Source organism: Acanthisitta chloris, unplaced genomic scaffold (genome assembly GCF_000695815.1).
Source record: "Acanthisitta chloris isolate BGI_N310 unplaced genomic scaffold, ASM69581v1 scaffold7991, whole genome shotgun sequence".
Lineage (NCBI taxonomy): Eukaryota > Metazoa > Chordata > Aves > Passeriformes > Acanthisittidae > Acanthisitta > Acanthisitta chloris.
In genome coordinates, this window is record NW_008654279.1 from 3,960 (window position 1) to 19,074 (window position 15,115).

At 40.0% G+C, this 15,115-nt stretch overlaps 1 protein-coding gene across 1 annotated transcript; it reads right to left on the reverse strand.

Moving 5' to 3' along the window:
• Positions 1-11,558: 11,558 nt before the first annotated feature.
• Positions 11,559-13,599, reverse strand: LOC103810526 (membrane-associated progesterone receptor component 1-like; the record flags this gene model as incomplete). Its single annotated transcript, XM_009083430.1, has 2 exons — positions 11,559-11,656; positions 13,444-13,599. Coding segments are annotated over 2 exons (254 nt in total), but the record flags the coding sequence as incomplete, so codon positions are not given.
• Positions 13,600-15,115: the final 1,516 nt, after the last annotated feature.

Here is a 15,115-nt window from a genome sequence, read left to right on the forward strand (position 1 = left end):
CAGGTGATTTCTAAACTGTGATCCTGAAATATACCTCTGTGCTGGAAATAACACTTCCTATTACTTATTTTTTCAGTGTAGATAGACCTCAATGCAACTTGCTCGAGTGTTTCCTTTTAATGTGCTCATATCTGAGCATTTGGAGCTGATGAAATGCAGCACACATCAGCAGCATACATCAATTTTTAAGCAAGCAAACAAGCATTTGATCCAAAAGATGCTGTTCTAAGAGTCAGTGAACTCTAGTTTTGGCAGAACTGCATGAATCCTGCGACTAGGAATGCTCTGCTGAACATGCTGAACTGAGTCCCCAGAAGAGCATGCCAGGAACAGGTTTGGTCACAGGTATGGTCAGACTGTGAGCCCCGGATGTCAGCAGGAGCAGACACTGGGGAGTGGGGTGTTTGAGCTCAAATGACAACCCAGTGTGAAGTTCAAAAGAGATGTTCTAGTGTGTCAGGGTAGAGAGAGACATCCTCATGAGTGCAGTGATATTTTGGTAGTCACCTGGGGTGTCTTATTTGCTCAGCAGGTTGTCTGTGTTTGTATAAATACATGGCAAACTGGGCTGCTAAGTCTGATTCTGCTTCTTCTGTGACAGGTGACTTTTGATACAACCAGACATTTTAGTGAAGGAGCCATAGGACAGAGAAGCCTGGAAAGACTAAAGCTGCAAGAACAGGAGCACGTTCGAAAAAGGGGGAAAAAAAGAGAGGGGGTTGAAAGGTGAGAGTATATTTTTAGAGAATGTCCCATTTTCTTGAGATTTGTTGCACTGCCTCATACCAAGTAAAATGCAGGAAGAGTGGCTATGTAAAAATCCAGGCTTTGAGGAAACAGGAGTTGGAGAACTTGAAGCAATATCATGTAGTTAATTTATGTGTTACTGTTGGAAAGAAAAACATCATGATAATTCTGTGTGTAAGACATCAGATGCAGGGATCTGGGTTATGAGAAAGGTTGGACTGGAGACATCCCAAGGTCCCTTTCAGAGTGGATTACGCTATGATTCTGTGAGCCTAGAGTGAAATCAGAGAGGTGTTGCTCTCAAATTGCTATGAGGCTTGATTGCTTAAGATTCTGTATGTGAGCTTTTTTATTGCTCTATGTTGCAACATCATAAATTAATGCCTTTATGCCCTGAAATAAAATTAATGTCACATACACTTCTAGGTCTTGGAAGGTCCAAAGCTAGAAATGAATGCTTTTCTGTTTACATTATTTTTTTATTGTTGATATCTTTAGGGCATATCTTAAATTTTGTATATGAGTAATAGTAGTATACTGAAGTTTTAATTCTCTAGATAATTTGTTTGGATGGCATCCTAAACTGTCACTAGTAATCATGTTATACATGTTCATGTCTTAAAACCCCCCAACATTTATCAGGCAGAGCATAAAAGCATTGCTCTCCTTCCGTTCTTAATTCTGCCTTATTCAAATACATCTTAAAAAACTATTTTTAAACACTTATTTGTGTGAACACTGGTCCTTGAATTTTCTGGAGTTTTTTGTGATGTGTCATGTTGACTATGTAGTAAATGTACTTTCTACAGGCCAAGGTTTCCAAAAGGTGGTGACAGCCTGTTGTGGTTTATCCCCAGCTGGTAATTAAGCCCTACAACAGCTGCTCATTCCCTCCCCCCTCCCCAGTGGGATGGGAGAGAGAATCAGAAGGGTGAAAGTGAGAAAAACTGGTGCGTTAAGATCAAGACAATTTTATAGGGAAAGCAAAGGTCACGTGCACAAGCAAAGCAAAACAAGGAATTCATTCCCCACTTCCCAAGGGCAGATGTTCAGCGTCTCGAGGACAGCAGGGCTCCATCAAGCATAATGGTGACTTGGGAAGACAAACACCATCGCTCCAAACGTCCCCCCTTCCTCCTTCTCCCTCAGCTTTATACCAGGAGCGTGATGCCATATGGTTGGGATATCCCTTGGGTCAGCTGGGGTCAGCTGTCCTGGTTGTGTCCCCTCCCAGCTCCCTGCACACCCCAAGCCTCTCACTGGTGGGGTGGGGTGAGGAGCAGAAAAGGCCTTGGCTCTGTGTAAGCACTGCTCAGCCATAACCCCCTTATTAGTCTTGTAATACCTTTTAAATGGGACCCTCATGCTAATCCGTAGGAGAGATTTGTTAATTTAAGAATTAGATCCAAATGATTAGTCTCTAGTTGTGTCCTTAGAGACAAACAATCATGTAATGCTGTTGTCTTGGCAGTGCTTATAAAGAGAACCCTAGAATACAAACCATTTGAAGAGACAAAGAAGTTTCTAAGCATGGGCATCAGTTGGGTGTGTGTAATTTATGTGCCATGTTTTTTTAAACATGTTATTTTAACGAACAAGATTCCTTGTTAGCCACATGCCATTCTTGGTGACTGGTTGTTTATTATTAGCACTTCAAAGACTTATATCCAATTCCCCAGGACTCAAAATGTAAAACAAGTGTCATCTAAATTGTCCCATATTGATAATTGCCTAGAAAAAGACGTGGTGATGAAAAGAAGTTCAAGAGAGAAAAAAGAAAGCTAAGCTCAAGAGGAGAGAAGAGAGGCAGATAGATGGAGATGAGAAACATCCCCCAAAGCAGCAGAAGGTACCAGCTGAAGAACAGCAGTGGCCAGAGAATATGCCTGAATGGGAAGAAAGGAAATCCCTGCTAGCTCAGAGAAGAGTGGAGTCTGTCAGACTGCTTACAGTGCTGTTAAATCGTGTGAAAGTAAGACTATTTTAAAACATATATTAAATTTTGAAGGATATTTATTAGAGCTTGAATAACTCACTAGACATTTAATGTCTTGATGCTATTCAGAAGAATGCCTTGGGGCTGACCAAACACTGAGAAAACCTGAGGTCTGTGTCTTGTGACAATCTGCTCTCAGTCTTGCCCTGAGAGCAGAGGTAGTGTGTTTTCACCCAGAAACTTTGCTTTTGGTGGTTTTTCAAGGCCTTGTCATTACTGAGTGAAAAGCAGTGATGGAAGGGCTGTATCAGCTCTATTAGACTTGATCCAGTGTTGCAAGCAAGGAGTTTTGGGGTGGACACAAGTGATGCTCTCTCTGCTTCTTTTGGTCTCAGGTCTACAAGTGACTGAATTACACTTGCACGGATTATGCCAGTCACATTTCTAATACCCTCTCTTTTGGTCAACACTCATCTATCAGGTTTATTTCAGTTTGATTCTGCTAATGTCTCGAGAAAGTCAGCAGACTGAGTAAAAAAATTAAAATTGAGTGTTTTGCACACAGATTAATGTTTGGAGGTTTAGTTTAGTGCTTTGGACTACAAAAGAAGTTTTAAATGAAATCAGAGGTTTTAATTTCTCTGGGGTTTTAATTTCTAACATGGCTTTGTCGTCACTATTTGTTAAGAAAAAATTGCTTGCAGCTTTTATACGAACTTTTGTATGTTTTCCCCAATCCTTAATGTTAAAGGTTTCTAAAGGACTATAATTCACTATGAGTTGAAGTCAGAGACTGCCCTTGCCATTCTGCATGAATTTTAGGGCCCCATAACATCTGACATTTGCCTTCTTAATTATGAAGGTGATGTGTTAAATAAACTTCTATTTTCTTGGTTTCGCAGTTGGCAAGTCAAAAAGTGGATCCTTCATTGGGCCTAAGGAAGGACGATTCATTTTCTGAAACAGCATTAAAAGAGACACATCAGGAACTGATTAACTCCCATTATCATACGCACAAAGAGTTGAAACATAAGGAAGAGTTTAAGTGCCCGTTAACCCAAAAAGGTAGCAGCTTGTGTAGTGAGGAAGGAGATGTGAGTAACCTCCATGCATCTACTTGTCCTATAGTCAGGACAATTGTAAATGATCCCTCCTCAGCCCTGAGTTCTGATGGACTGCCTGGCAGAGATGTGTGCAACTCCTCTGGCTGTGGATCCTTACTGGTTACAGTTACGCAAGACGGGAGGGTCATCGAATCTCTCGATGGAAGGGACCACCCAGCACTGAATGTAGTTCACATGCAGACAGTGTCTGAGGAAGATGATGGCAAAAAACAAAAGGTTTATGAGACTGATGAATTTATCCATTATTTACTAAACTACTATCAGACCCCACACTATGCACGTGTTTGCTTAGAGCCAAAAAACACGGCGAACAGGTCCTGGTGGAAGAGGGTGGTGTCTGATGGTGGTAGTGGTTTTGATATCAGCTTGAGTAACAAACATGGTCATCACTTCAGAGAAGTGAGTCCTGTGCAAAACCTCCACAAGAGGAATTGTAGTAGCGACAGTAATTATAGACTGGTGATCACTGTTGGGGAACTTGAGTCCGCAGACAAAGTGTTAGAAAACAAGGCCCATGGGGGTAAGCTTGCAAAAAGGTTGCAAGTGCAGAGGAATGACTCAATCACTGTTGATAACTTACCATATGCTGGACTGACTCATTCTTTGGAGTGCACTGCTGTTACTCATGATAAGGAGCTGAGACAAGAAGATGGTAGAGATGAAGGCACTGTACCATACCAACCCTGTAGATCTGCTTGCAGATTAAAGGATTTGTTGGAAGAGATCAGTGATTCCGAGTACTTTAGAGAGGCATGTGGCAACTCAATGAAGAGAACAGAAAGAAGGTGTGAAGAAATTTACAGCAATTGTAATAAAGGGTGCTTGCCTGCAAGAGCTGGGGAAAGAAAATTACTGGTTTACCATAAAAATGTAGCTCTGGAAGGTCAAGAAAAGGAAAGCAGCAAATGTAACTTCTGTTCTAATTCTGTCAATGAGGGCTTGGCAAGGCAGTGTGAACATAAGCTTAAAAAGTCGTGCAAGAGGTCTAGTAGTAAATTAAGACATGAAGGAAAGAAAAGTGAGAGACAATCCAGGGAAGAGGAGAGAAATGCTCATAAAATGAAGAAAAAGCGAAAAAAGCTTTCTTCTAATCTCTTATCTGATGAATGTGGCTTTTCAGAGATGGACAGTTGCAGGCAGCTGGAGTCGCTCAGAAAGATACAGAGAAAATGTAAGAAAATGTTCCACAAAAAAGTGAAATTCAAGACACTTCACAGCGCCATGGCAGCACCAGATGTTACCTCTCGTGATGGCTCGCCCCTTCAGGAGACCCTCCAGAGGAGAGGTGAGAAAGGGGGACACTAAGGGGACTGACTTGACAGGTCTTTGCCAGGTGAGGTTAGTTGCCACAGTTCTTACAGTGATGAATGGTTTTTAAAAGAGTTTTAGAAGGAGCTTTAAAAAGCGTAAGCATGGCATTATAAAACCCCCACCAGTGCAACTTCTCTGCATTTAAAGATTTATTCAGTTTAGCTCAGAAACACTACACACAGCTGCAGTTGAAGAGAAGTATTTGTCTACTTAATTGGGTAGTAAAGTATCTGTCATGGGCATTAGCAGAGAGGTGGTTATTCTGTTAACAACAGGCATGTTAACAACATGCTTTAGACAACTAAAACATTGATAGGCAATTCAATATGTGGCACAGCTGTGCGGGAAGTACTGTCTGAGGTTAGTGAATTTCTATATAGGTAGTCATCTGATCTTCATACAGGATTGCTACTGGCTGTTGTTACAGCCCTTTCACAATTTACTGTGCTTTCAGTCACCTCTCCATACCCTTTCCCTCCCTGCCTGGCTGACAAACTCATTTCAAGCAACTTTTTTGTCTACTTATCTACAGGAGAGGAGAGGAAATTAATGCTGAGAAGAGAGATGGATGCAGATGTCAGAGGATGCCCTCTATTTCCTCTTGAGATCATTCAGACAAACCCCTGCTCAGATACTTTCTGTGGGACAGAACCCAGAAGAGGATGTTGAACAGCTATTATATAATAGCTCTGAAGTTTTTACACAGAAGTGGGAGAAGAAAGTTCTTTGATCATTAAAAGGTATATAAAATATTGGGTTTTTTTGCTTAGATAATTCCTTTGGTTAGAATATCTAACTGGTGTAGTGAGCCACAAAAGCAGAATTTGTGTTTGCCTTTTGGATAACAGAGGACCAAAACTTTCCCCAGGGCCAGACAAACTTTCATGGACCAGTTGCTAAGAATTTGAAAGGATACAGGTGGAGATCTTGGAGTATTATACCTGGACTAAATGTAGGGAATCATGTAAATATCAAAATCACAGTATGTAGTAATAATGAGTCATTGGAAAAAAACATAACTGTTCAGTCCTAGAGCAAGCATATGAAGTGCCTCCTCAAACAGATTGTTAAAATGATGGGACTGGAAGGTGTTAAAATGATGGGACTGGAAGGTGTGGGGGATGTTTATACTCAATTGTGAGAAGTAGTAGATTTCCAGATACAGAAAACAAAATCCCATCTTCTGTAAAACTCACACTAGAAAAATACTCATTTTCTATTCACAATTCTCGAGGTGTTTCTGAAAACTTGCTGGTCTTTGGGAGGAAGGATTTCACTGAACTTGTGCTTGATGTAGTGCTTCCAGGAATCTGAATGGTTGTCTAAGCAAAGCTCTGAGTGTTGGCTAATGAAAGGGCAGTGCTTGTCAGCCTGCTGGCAGTCCCTGTGTGAATGCAGGTTGGCAATTTGTTCACAGGACTTCGAAGGCACATGTAGTGAGATAGATACTTAGTATGGGTTTGCTTACACATAATTTCCAGAGGAATTGTGAAATGTTGTCAGACTTGTGCTGCATGTAGGTAACAATGTGAAAACGCAGTCTAGGAGCTTGAGTTATATCCATATTTATTCAGCTGGCTATATCTAGATGACAGCCACAATTGCTTTTGGACAAAGTCCGTTAGCAAGATATAGAGGACCAGTTCGAAGTTCAATACACTGATTATTTCAGCTTTTGTTTTCTTATGCTTTATTTATGACGTCAGTAGACTAAGTTAATGTGAAAATGTTGCCTTCATTACATAGAATCTTACCCATGTTTGTAACTCCTGCTGTAATAAATAGTAATAAAAAAGAGTAATTGTAATTGTTCGTGGTAGATAGGTTTTCCCTCAGTCTTCAATACTGGTGATTCCTACAGGCTTCTGAGCCAGGTTTCATCAGTCTTCTCTGTTCACGTGTTCAGATGCTGAGTGCCTTTTCAGGGTCATGAATGACATATGGTTGCTACTCAAAGTACTGTTAATCTATTACTTTTATCTAAAAAGACCTTATTTTCTTGACAGAAATATTTTCTGACTATTTTGGAGAACATTTATGCCCCTCTTAAGTCTCCTTTTTAGTGTTTTATACAGTTATAATGAAGATCAACTGTTGTATTTGTTGACTGTGTAAAATGTTTTCAGTTGCACTGATGTGACATACCAAGGGTGTTTTTTCTCTATGCAATATTTGCAGATTAAAGATGATAAAACTCCCCCCTCTGTCAGTCTATAGACAGTTCTGTGTCCATGAGTACCCATTTCCCATGAGACAGGCCTTTCCAGTACAGGTGAGGAAGTAATTCTTTTTGTTAATCTGGGGGAGAAGGAACTAAAGATTTCCTTCGGTGTAAATTTCCAGTGTTTTATCAACATGCTGTCATAATATTCAATAGCAAATAAATATTCCAGTTCTGTAATTGCTTCTTGCCTTCACTGAAATTGATTGAAACTGATAAAGCAAATCCTCTATCTCCAGGTGCTCATTCAGGGTAAAACATTGTTAGTAAATAGAATGCATGCACTTTAAATTGTGAGACACCATTGTAATCTTCATAACAAAACAGAACCTTTGTGCTTCCTATTTGTTTATGTGACATTATTTAGAACCTGGTTTCAGGTGTTTTAATTCCTTACTTTGCACAAAATCATAGAATGGTTTGGATTGGGACCTTAAAGATGATCTCATTCCAACCCCATTGCCATGGGCAGAGACACTTTCCACTAGAGCAGGTTGCTCAGAGCTCCATCCAACCTGAACAGTTCCAGGGCTGGGGCAGGCACAGCTTCTCTGGGCAACCTGTGCCAGTGCCTCATCACCCTCACAGGGAAGAATTTTTCCTATCAGCACATTTAACACAAGCCACATCCTTTCACACACTGAACTGCTCAGGGCCATTTTATTATCCTTAAGTCTAATCTGATCCATGTAACAGCTTGCTTTAAAACTTATAAAATACATAGCTTTTTGGATTGAATTTTAGTGGCTGTAGGAATAAATGTCACATCTCAAGCGTGAAAGTTACAGAATGTTTTGGCAACGAGAACATTTATTAGGTGAAAAGATGCATTAAAAGCAGCATTTATATAGTTCAGCCATGGAAATCTACAACATTGCTGGCACAATTTCATGCCTTTCAGTTGGAGCCTGGTGTGTGCTGTTGGTGTTTCTTTTTTGGAACCATTTTTCTCTGACATATATGAAGTAGGGCCCTGAGACTGCAGATCTTGCCATCAAATCTGACTTTCTGTACCTGTAGGGATACAGAACTAATGGAAATGCCTCCTCATAGAGCTAGTAAGAAGTCCTCTCAAGGGAGCTGTCTGAACTAGGCTTTGTTACTGTGACTACGTGACCTGAGGGCTGTACCTTGTGCTGAATGCTGAAGTCAGAGGTACAGGCTGGTTTTAAAGCAGAAATACACAAAGCCCATTATTACATCAGTCCATCTGCTTGAAATACAATACAGTGATTATGATATAAAGCCCTTTCTTCTTAATCCAGGGATTCCAGGCAGTGCATAGAAATGCCTCACCTTTGGTAAAAACCCTTACATAACTCTCGACAGCAGTATTCATTAATAAATTTTTTTTTGTTTAAATGAAACAGCAGGAAGTAAGAGCTAATAAAGGTGATTAAGAGCAGGTAGACTCCAGATAGAAGAATATTTGAATTTTACAAAGTAGCTGACAGAACTGGTTGAAAATCAGATGCTATTCAGTTGTTTCGACTTGTCCTAGGGCTGCTTGAATATACTTTTGTGCCACACCTAACAGGTGCTGGACACTTCAGATGAGGGAGATCGATGACAGTCTCTGCACTTAGTTGGTCATCACATCCTTCCTGGTTAATGTACAGCCTGATAAGCTACCTGGCACAGTTCTTTTTGCTTAGTCATTGCTGCCTGTCACTGTTGAAGGAAGGGTTCAAGTTGCAATGAACAGAGAGTTAAAAAAAAAGCTAAACCCCATCCATTTTCTCCAGCACTTTAGAAGAAAGTAAAATCCATACCTGCTGCTTCCTGAGCAGCTTTTGTGACTCACCTCTCCCCCTTTCACAATAAAGTCTTTGTTTTCTCTGAAAAAGCAGTGGTCTTACCAAAGTGTCACACCTCCTCCCCTGAGATGCTTAACATTGAGCTTTGTCTTGTGTTACTGCCAGTTTGTCATTTTTATTATTATTTTTCTTCCTGATGCATGATGTTGTAATGTACAGATTAATACTTAACAGTGTTCAGTTTCTCAGGATATGTTACAGAGTAACTTAAGAGTCAGGTGGTTGGGTCTGCTAAAGGTAGGTTACAGCCTAGCCTAGTTCCACCACATGATAGCTTTCCAGTATTTGCTCAGTACTAACAATTACTTGGCTTTTTTTCTGTCTTAGTCTTGTTTTTGGAACAGCAAAGCATATTATACAACATGAATATAGTCTCTGTTTAATATTCTGTTAAGGTTATACTACAGAACTGCATTTACATTCAGCTGGAACATCCTATACTCTATGCATTGGATAATGTAAGACAGTGGAGAAAGACAATTAGGGGAGGATCAAGTATCATGTTCGGTTGCAGTAAATAAAAACAAACACCACCGTTATGCAAGAGTATTTTATTGTCTGCCTTAAACAAATAAAAGCACATTTCCAATTTGAGGTAAACCATTAGTAGTAGTTTGCAGAGAGTATAAATGTCTCTAAAAATAAAACAGCAACACAAAGGTCATGACAAGATTTATGTTTGTCTCTAGACCTTCATTAGGTAGTTCATACAGTACCACTTGGCGCAGGCTCTGGCTCAGACCAGTGTGCTCTCCATTGGAAGGCCAAAAGACAGGACAGTGTCAGGACTGAGGGAATGTCACTTGTTCTCACCACAGATGGTCTCAGGCACTTGAACATGTTGTGTCAACTTGTTTAGGAAAGCTGCTGTTCTGCAACGCACTCTACTTCCGAAGAATTTTGCCTAGTTTACACCTTCCCCCTCAGAAAGTTCATTTTTGGTTGTGTTGCCGAATTGAAATGACCAAACAGCAGAGCCAGAGAAAGAAAATAGAGGGAACTATTTCAGACAGGCACCCTGGGACATTCTGCACCAGCAGAATCACCTGGACAAGAAACACGTTTACAAGTGATCAGCAAATCATTAGGGATCTTGGAATTTCTGAGAAAGCTTTGCAGAAGTATTTTGGATGATGAATGAGCACATTTAAGTTTTATCTTGGTCAGATCCATTTTCCCAATCCTGTCTGGTAGGAGGCAGGTCACATAGTTGGAACAAACCTAGTAATTAGGCTATAGATATGAGCCAAGAGAACAAACAGGTAAAAATCAACTCAAAGGTCAGGTCCCCAGGTATAGCATTGCTGGTTATGCGTGAGATTGTGCCATTTCTTTTAATGGCAACGTTCCAAAGCAACAAAGGCCTCAATGCAGAAACAGCTCACACCGTGGTATTTTATTTTGTACAGGAAACTTGTTTAAGTTACATTGACCAGTAACATTTTTCTGCTTGTTAAAGCTGCATGGACAAGAGCACTTGTTAATCATGCCATACCAGCAACTTTTGGTTTTTAGGGCTAGGAATCAAGAGCAGCTGATGTGCCCTGTTTAATTTCATTTCATTAAAACTCACAGAAGAGTTTCACTAAGAAGTAGAATGTACAGTAGTCCAATCAAGTAACACTTCATGGTGTACCTCTAGGGATGCCTAGTTCCACTCAGTATCTAAACCTTTTTAACACTTCACATGTGCTTTAAAAGTGAACAGAGAGTATGAATCCATGCAGAATTATGCATGTTGAATACATCAAGTATTCATCAGTCCTTATTAATTTTGTAAGTATCTAAAAGTTATTTAACCTCTCAAAAATTCCTGATCGTTTTTAAAGCAGTTAGTGTTTCACCTGTAAGCTGCTAATGTAACTCCTTAAAAGCCAAATTACCTTACATAATATTGAATTACACTGCACAATGAATAAGTGTGATGCTTCATGGACAAATAAAATATCATGCCTTTTCTAAAGCAATTCCAATCCAAGGACCAGATCCTGCAGGAGCTAACACAAAACAAGATTTAGTGGAACTTGTGTTGCATATGTGAAGTTACTCATGTGCTTGTGTCCACAGTGCTAGGTTGTTAATGAAAAACTGGATTTCAGTCTACTCTGCATTAATGGTGATAGCAGAAGACCAGTAAGAGTCCTTTATTGCCAAAACTGCAGTTTACTTTTGCACAGACTTTTTTGTGCATACTTCTGATTTATGTGGGTTTAAAGGAAGACGTATCTTAGACCTTCAGTAGTTTACCACTGAATTTGAAAAGGAAACCTTTGAAAAAAAACAATTCTCTGTAACTCTGGACCTTTTGTAAGCATTGCTGCTGCTGCACCTTGGAAAACAGAAGTGGAATGTTACAAATGATCCTTCACAATTCAAAACTAGATTGTTCCTCACTGCACTCTCTACTCTTTCTTTGCATCCTGGGTGTCTTTTTCTTCATCAGAGTACTCAGTGGGTTTCTCTCCCTCCTTCAGCAGCTTACCAACATGATGATACTTAACTGGAGGGAAAAAGAAAAAAAAGATCAGAGTAATTATTCTGCCCTGAGGATGTATCTTTTTTAACTCCTCTGATTTCTGAATTAACAAAATGCCTATATTATAAGAAAACAGCTCTATGCAACTCCTTCCAAACACTGGAGGGAAGGACAAAAGCTGAAATCAACTACCTCAACTACTATTAATGTTGTAGTTAAGAATCATGTGCACTGAATATAACTGTAATTCTCATTCTATTGCTTAAGACAAAAGATGAATGAATGTAAAGACACACATAAACAGAGGCACTCACCCAGCTAAAGAAACCGAATCCTGGATTAGATTATTTCTCTGCCTCTGTCAAAGATTGTTTTCAACCAATGGCATTGTCAGAGTATTTACACTCACAGACGTATGTGCACACATACACAACTTTGAAGGGGTTTTATTTTTTGTAATGTATGTTGAAAATGCCCAATGGGATGGAAGGGAGATCCTTTCTCTCAAAGATAAAGACGGATCTGTTATCCGATTATGCGATTAAGCCTCCGATTTATTTTATATCTCTTTTTGAACACCAAGATCATTATACATGTAAGGAGAGCTCTGCTATGCTGCTCATCTGTCAACTTCAACAAAGCAAAAGATTCCCCTGATTACAGGTACTTTGGACTAGTATTGTTGTTATAATGAGTAAGAATTTAAAGCAACTAATTGCCATATTTAATAGAAACACAGTAATAAAAAGAGTGCAGTTCACTACCAGTCCTGGTGCTCAACTCTTGTAAAGGTAGATTTAAACACTAGTTTAGGTCAGTTACTTGGTAGCATAGTTCTGTTTCCTGCAACATGCTTGTTAGCATAACAAAACAGCCATTCAGTGTGGCATGATTAACAGTCTTGATTAAGACAGGAAGAGGGCCAAAATAGTAGGGGCACATCAGGTCAGGACTGAGAGGTTCTAATGACATCATGTGGAGGAAAGCTCTATTATAGCTAGTTATAGTAAACCTTCGAACACTAGATTTAGAAAGAAAACACATTTGATTTCCACTACACTACTTTTTGGTATATGCAATTTCCATCATATATATGACAGATACATTTATATACATATATTAAAAAAAAGTTAAATCAAGACAAAGGACTGCTACATGTATTTTTTGTCTCATCTGAGAAATAATCCCTTTGGTGTTCACTTGCTTAAAAACTCATGAGGTATGGAGAAATTATTTCTCATCAACAAGATAGAAAATGTGAGGGAAAACAAATCATACTCTGCTAGAGCCACCAGCAAGGCCATGCAAAATAACTTACGGAGAGGGAAAAAAAAATTTCTATGAAGAGCTCCAAGGGCAAAAGACCTATAAAACAGTCTTAAAAAAAAATCAAACAACCCAAGAAGTAACAATTCAAATGTTACTCTCATTTTTGAGAGGCTGAATGGGACATAAGCTTCATTTTTCAAAGCATTAAAATCTAACAGTCTCTGTAGATGGAATCTTAACTGTATCAAAAACATGCTCTTTATTTCCAAATCCTGTCAACTTTTTGAGTGGTCTTATAGATCTTACCCTATGATACAGTGCTTCCACCTCTACTACTGTTCTGTAAGGAGCAGAGAGAGGGAGAATGCAGAAGGAGAACTTGACATTTCTCTTAATTCTTTTGAGTATGTCTAGCAACAGTAAACTGAGGTATTAAAGTAAATTTCCAGACTGACTGATGCTGGTAACAGCCCTTTAACTATTGCTTCCCCTCTTACACACCAGTTAGCTACTTCTTTGTAAATAGGTTTAAAATTGCTTACAAGTGAATTGTGACTCCCAGTCACTCAAGGTCTCTCGCTGTGTACTGTTGAGATCAGAGAGGTCATCATAGTCATCCCTCAGTGCCTCCTTATCCAGGCAGAACGTGGCAAGACCTCGGGATGCATCTCTTCCAGCAAAAATCCCATAGGGGCCGTCTTTAAAATAAAAACATAAGCAGCATTATTACAGAGGTAACGAATGCTGTGTGATCCTCATGGATCAGAGTCCCCAAAATAAAGCAGATAAAGAGCTCCTACCCTGACCAGTGTGGGTCAGAGGTGCCTCAAGCTTCTGAAATGCTTTTTAAGTTTCATTCTACTTGGTGATGAGGGAAAAGAGAGGAAGAGCACAAAATAAAGCCACAGAAAAAGATACTGAGATTGCTGAAACATCAGGACAACACACCACACAACGGTGCATGGCACGTACAAACAGGGTAAGGATAAGCATATGAACTGGGAAGTACATCCTCAGAGCGAAGAACAGAGGAAGGATTTATGTCTGAGGTGAAATGAAAGCTTTCCAAGAGACACTCCTGACTTAAGAGATGAAAGGACAGCTTGACAGAAGATGTAAGGGAGATATTAGAAATTACTAACTTGGAAGAAACATCTATTAAAACTTTCAAAATGCAAGATGAACTCAAATGATTAAAACATGCAGCTCACAGCAGATCAGAGTTAGCAAGACAGACTCTTGCTAAATTTCATAAATGATTAACCTGCTTGCATGACAAGCCAAAAATCGAGATACTGCGTGTTGCAACTAGACATTCAAAGTTCTTCTTAAGGGAGCTTAAAGAAGTTAGATGTGAACTCTGGTTACTGTAGAGCACGTGGCATCTTCCACACCTCCCAGAGTGCGTTTTCCTAAATTCATCAAAAGAATCTCGCTTTTCCATTAAAATGAAAACCGAACTAGCCATCCAGTGATGGCTAGTGAACCATCCAGCAATTACCAAATTAGATACAACAGGCAGCTTTTCCTGTTGTCAAGGAAGGCAGGACCCAAAGCATGGTCCTTATGTCAAGTGGGTTTTGCACAAATGCAGAACTGCACATCAAACTCAGCTGTACATATCATCCTCACTGCTGCAGAATGCAGAATTACAGTCTGGCATCATTCAGCAACATCCAGTCTATGTTTGGACCAAAACTAGTAACTTCATAATGGCTGCAAATACATGGCATCTCCTGCACTATTCTCCTTGCCTCTAAGTAGCACTGGCAGCTACCAGCTGTCTGGACAGCTCAGGAGTGGGTATGTTATGCCAGACAGATCCTGGTACAAATCGGCAAGGCTCAGTGAGGCTTTTTAACAGGCAGCCTCTGTTCAAAATAAAACCCCATGCCCTCGTGGAGGTGATTAAACTCTTACACCTGGGTGGACATGCTCCCACCCACCTCATCACTAGCTGCCCTGTAAGCATAGGTTATTCAATCCTTGCACGTTTGAACTATGCTCCCGGTAGGAAGGCAGTTTAATCTAAATTGCTAGGTATTCCGTACAAATATTATGCAACAGAGTGATGTCCACTAAAAGTTGGGAATGGAATGTAAACACTGAGAGAACACTTTGCTTCTGCCGCTTGGCATCAGCCAAAGGCAGCCCAGGCCGACGAGTCCGCCCAGCCCCTTTCGGTATGTGCGACCTGCCACGGGAAAGCACGGA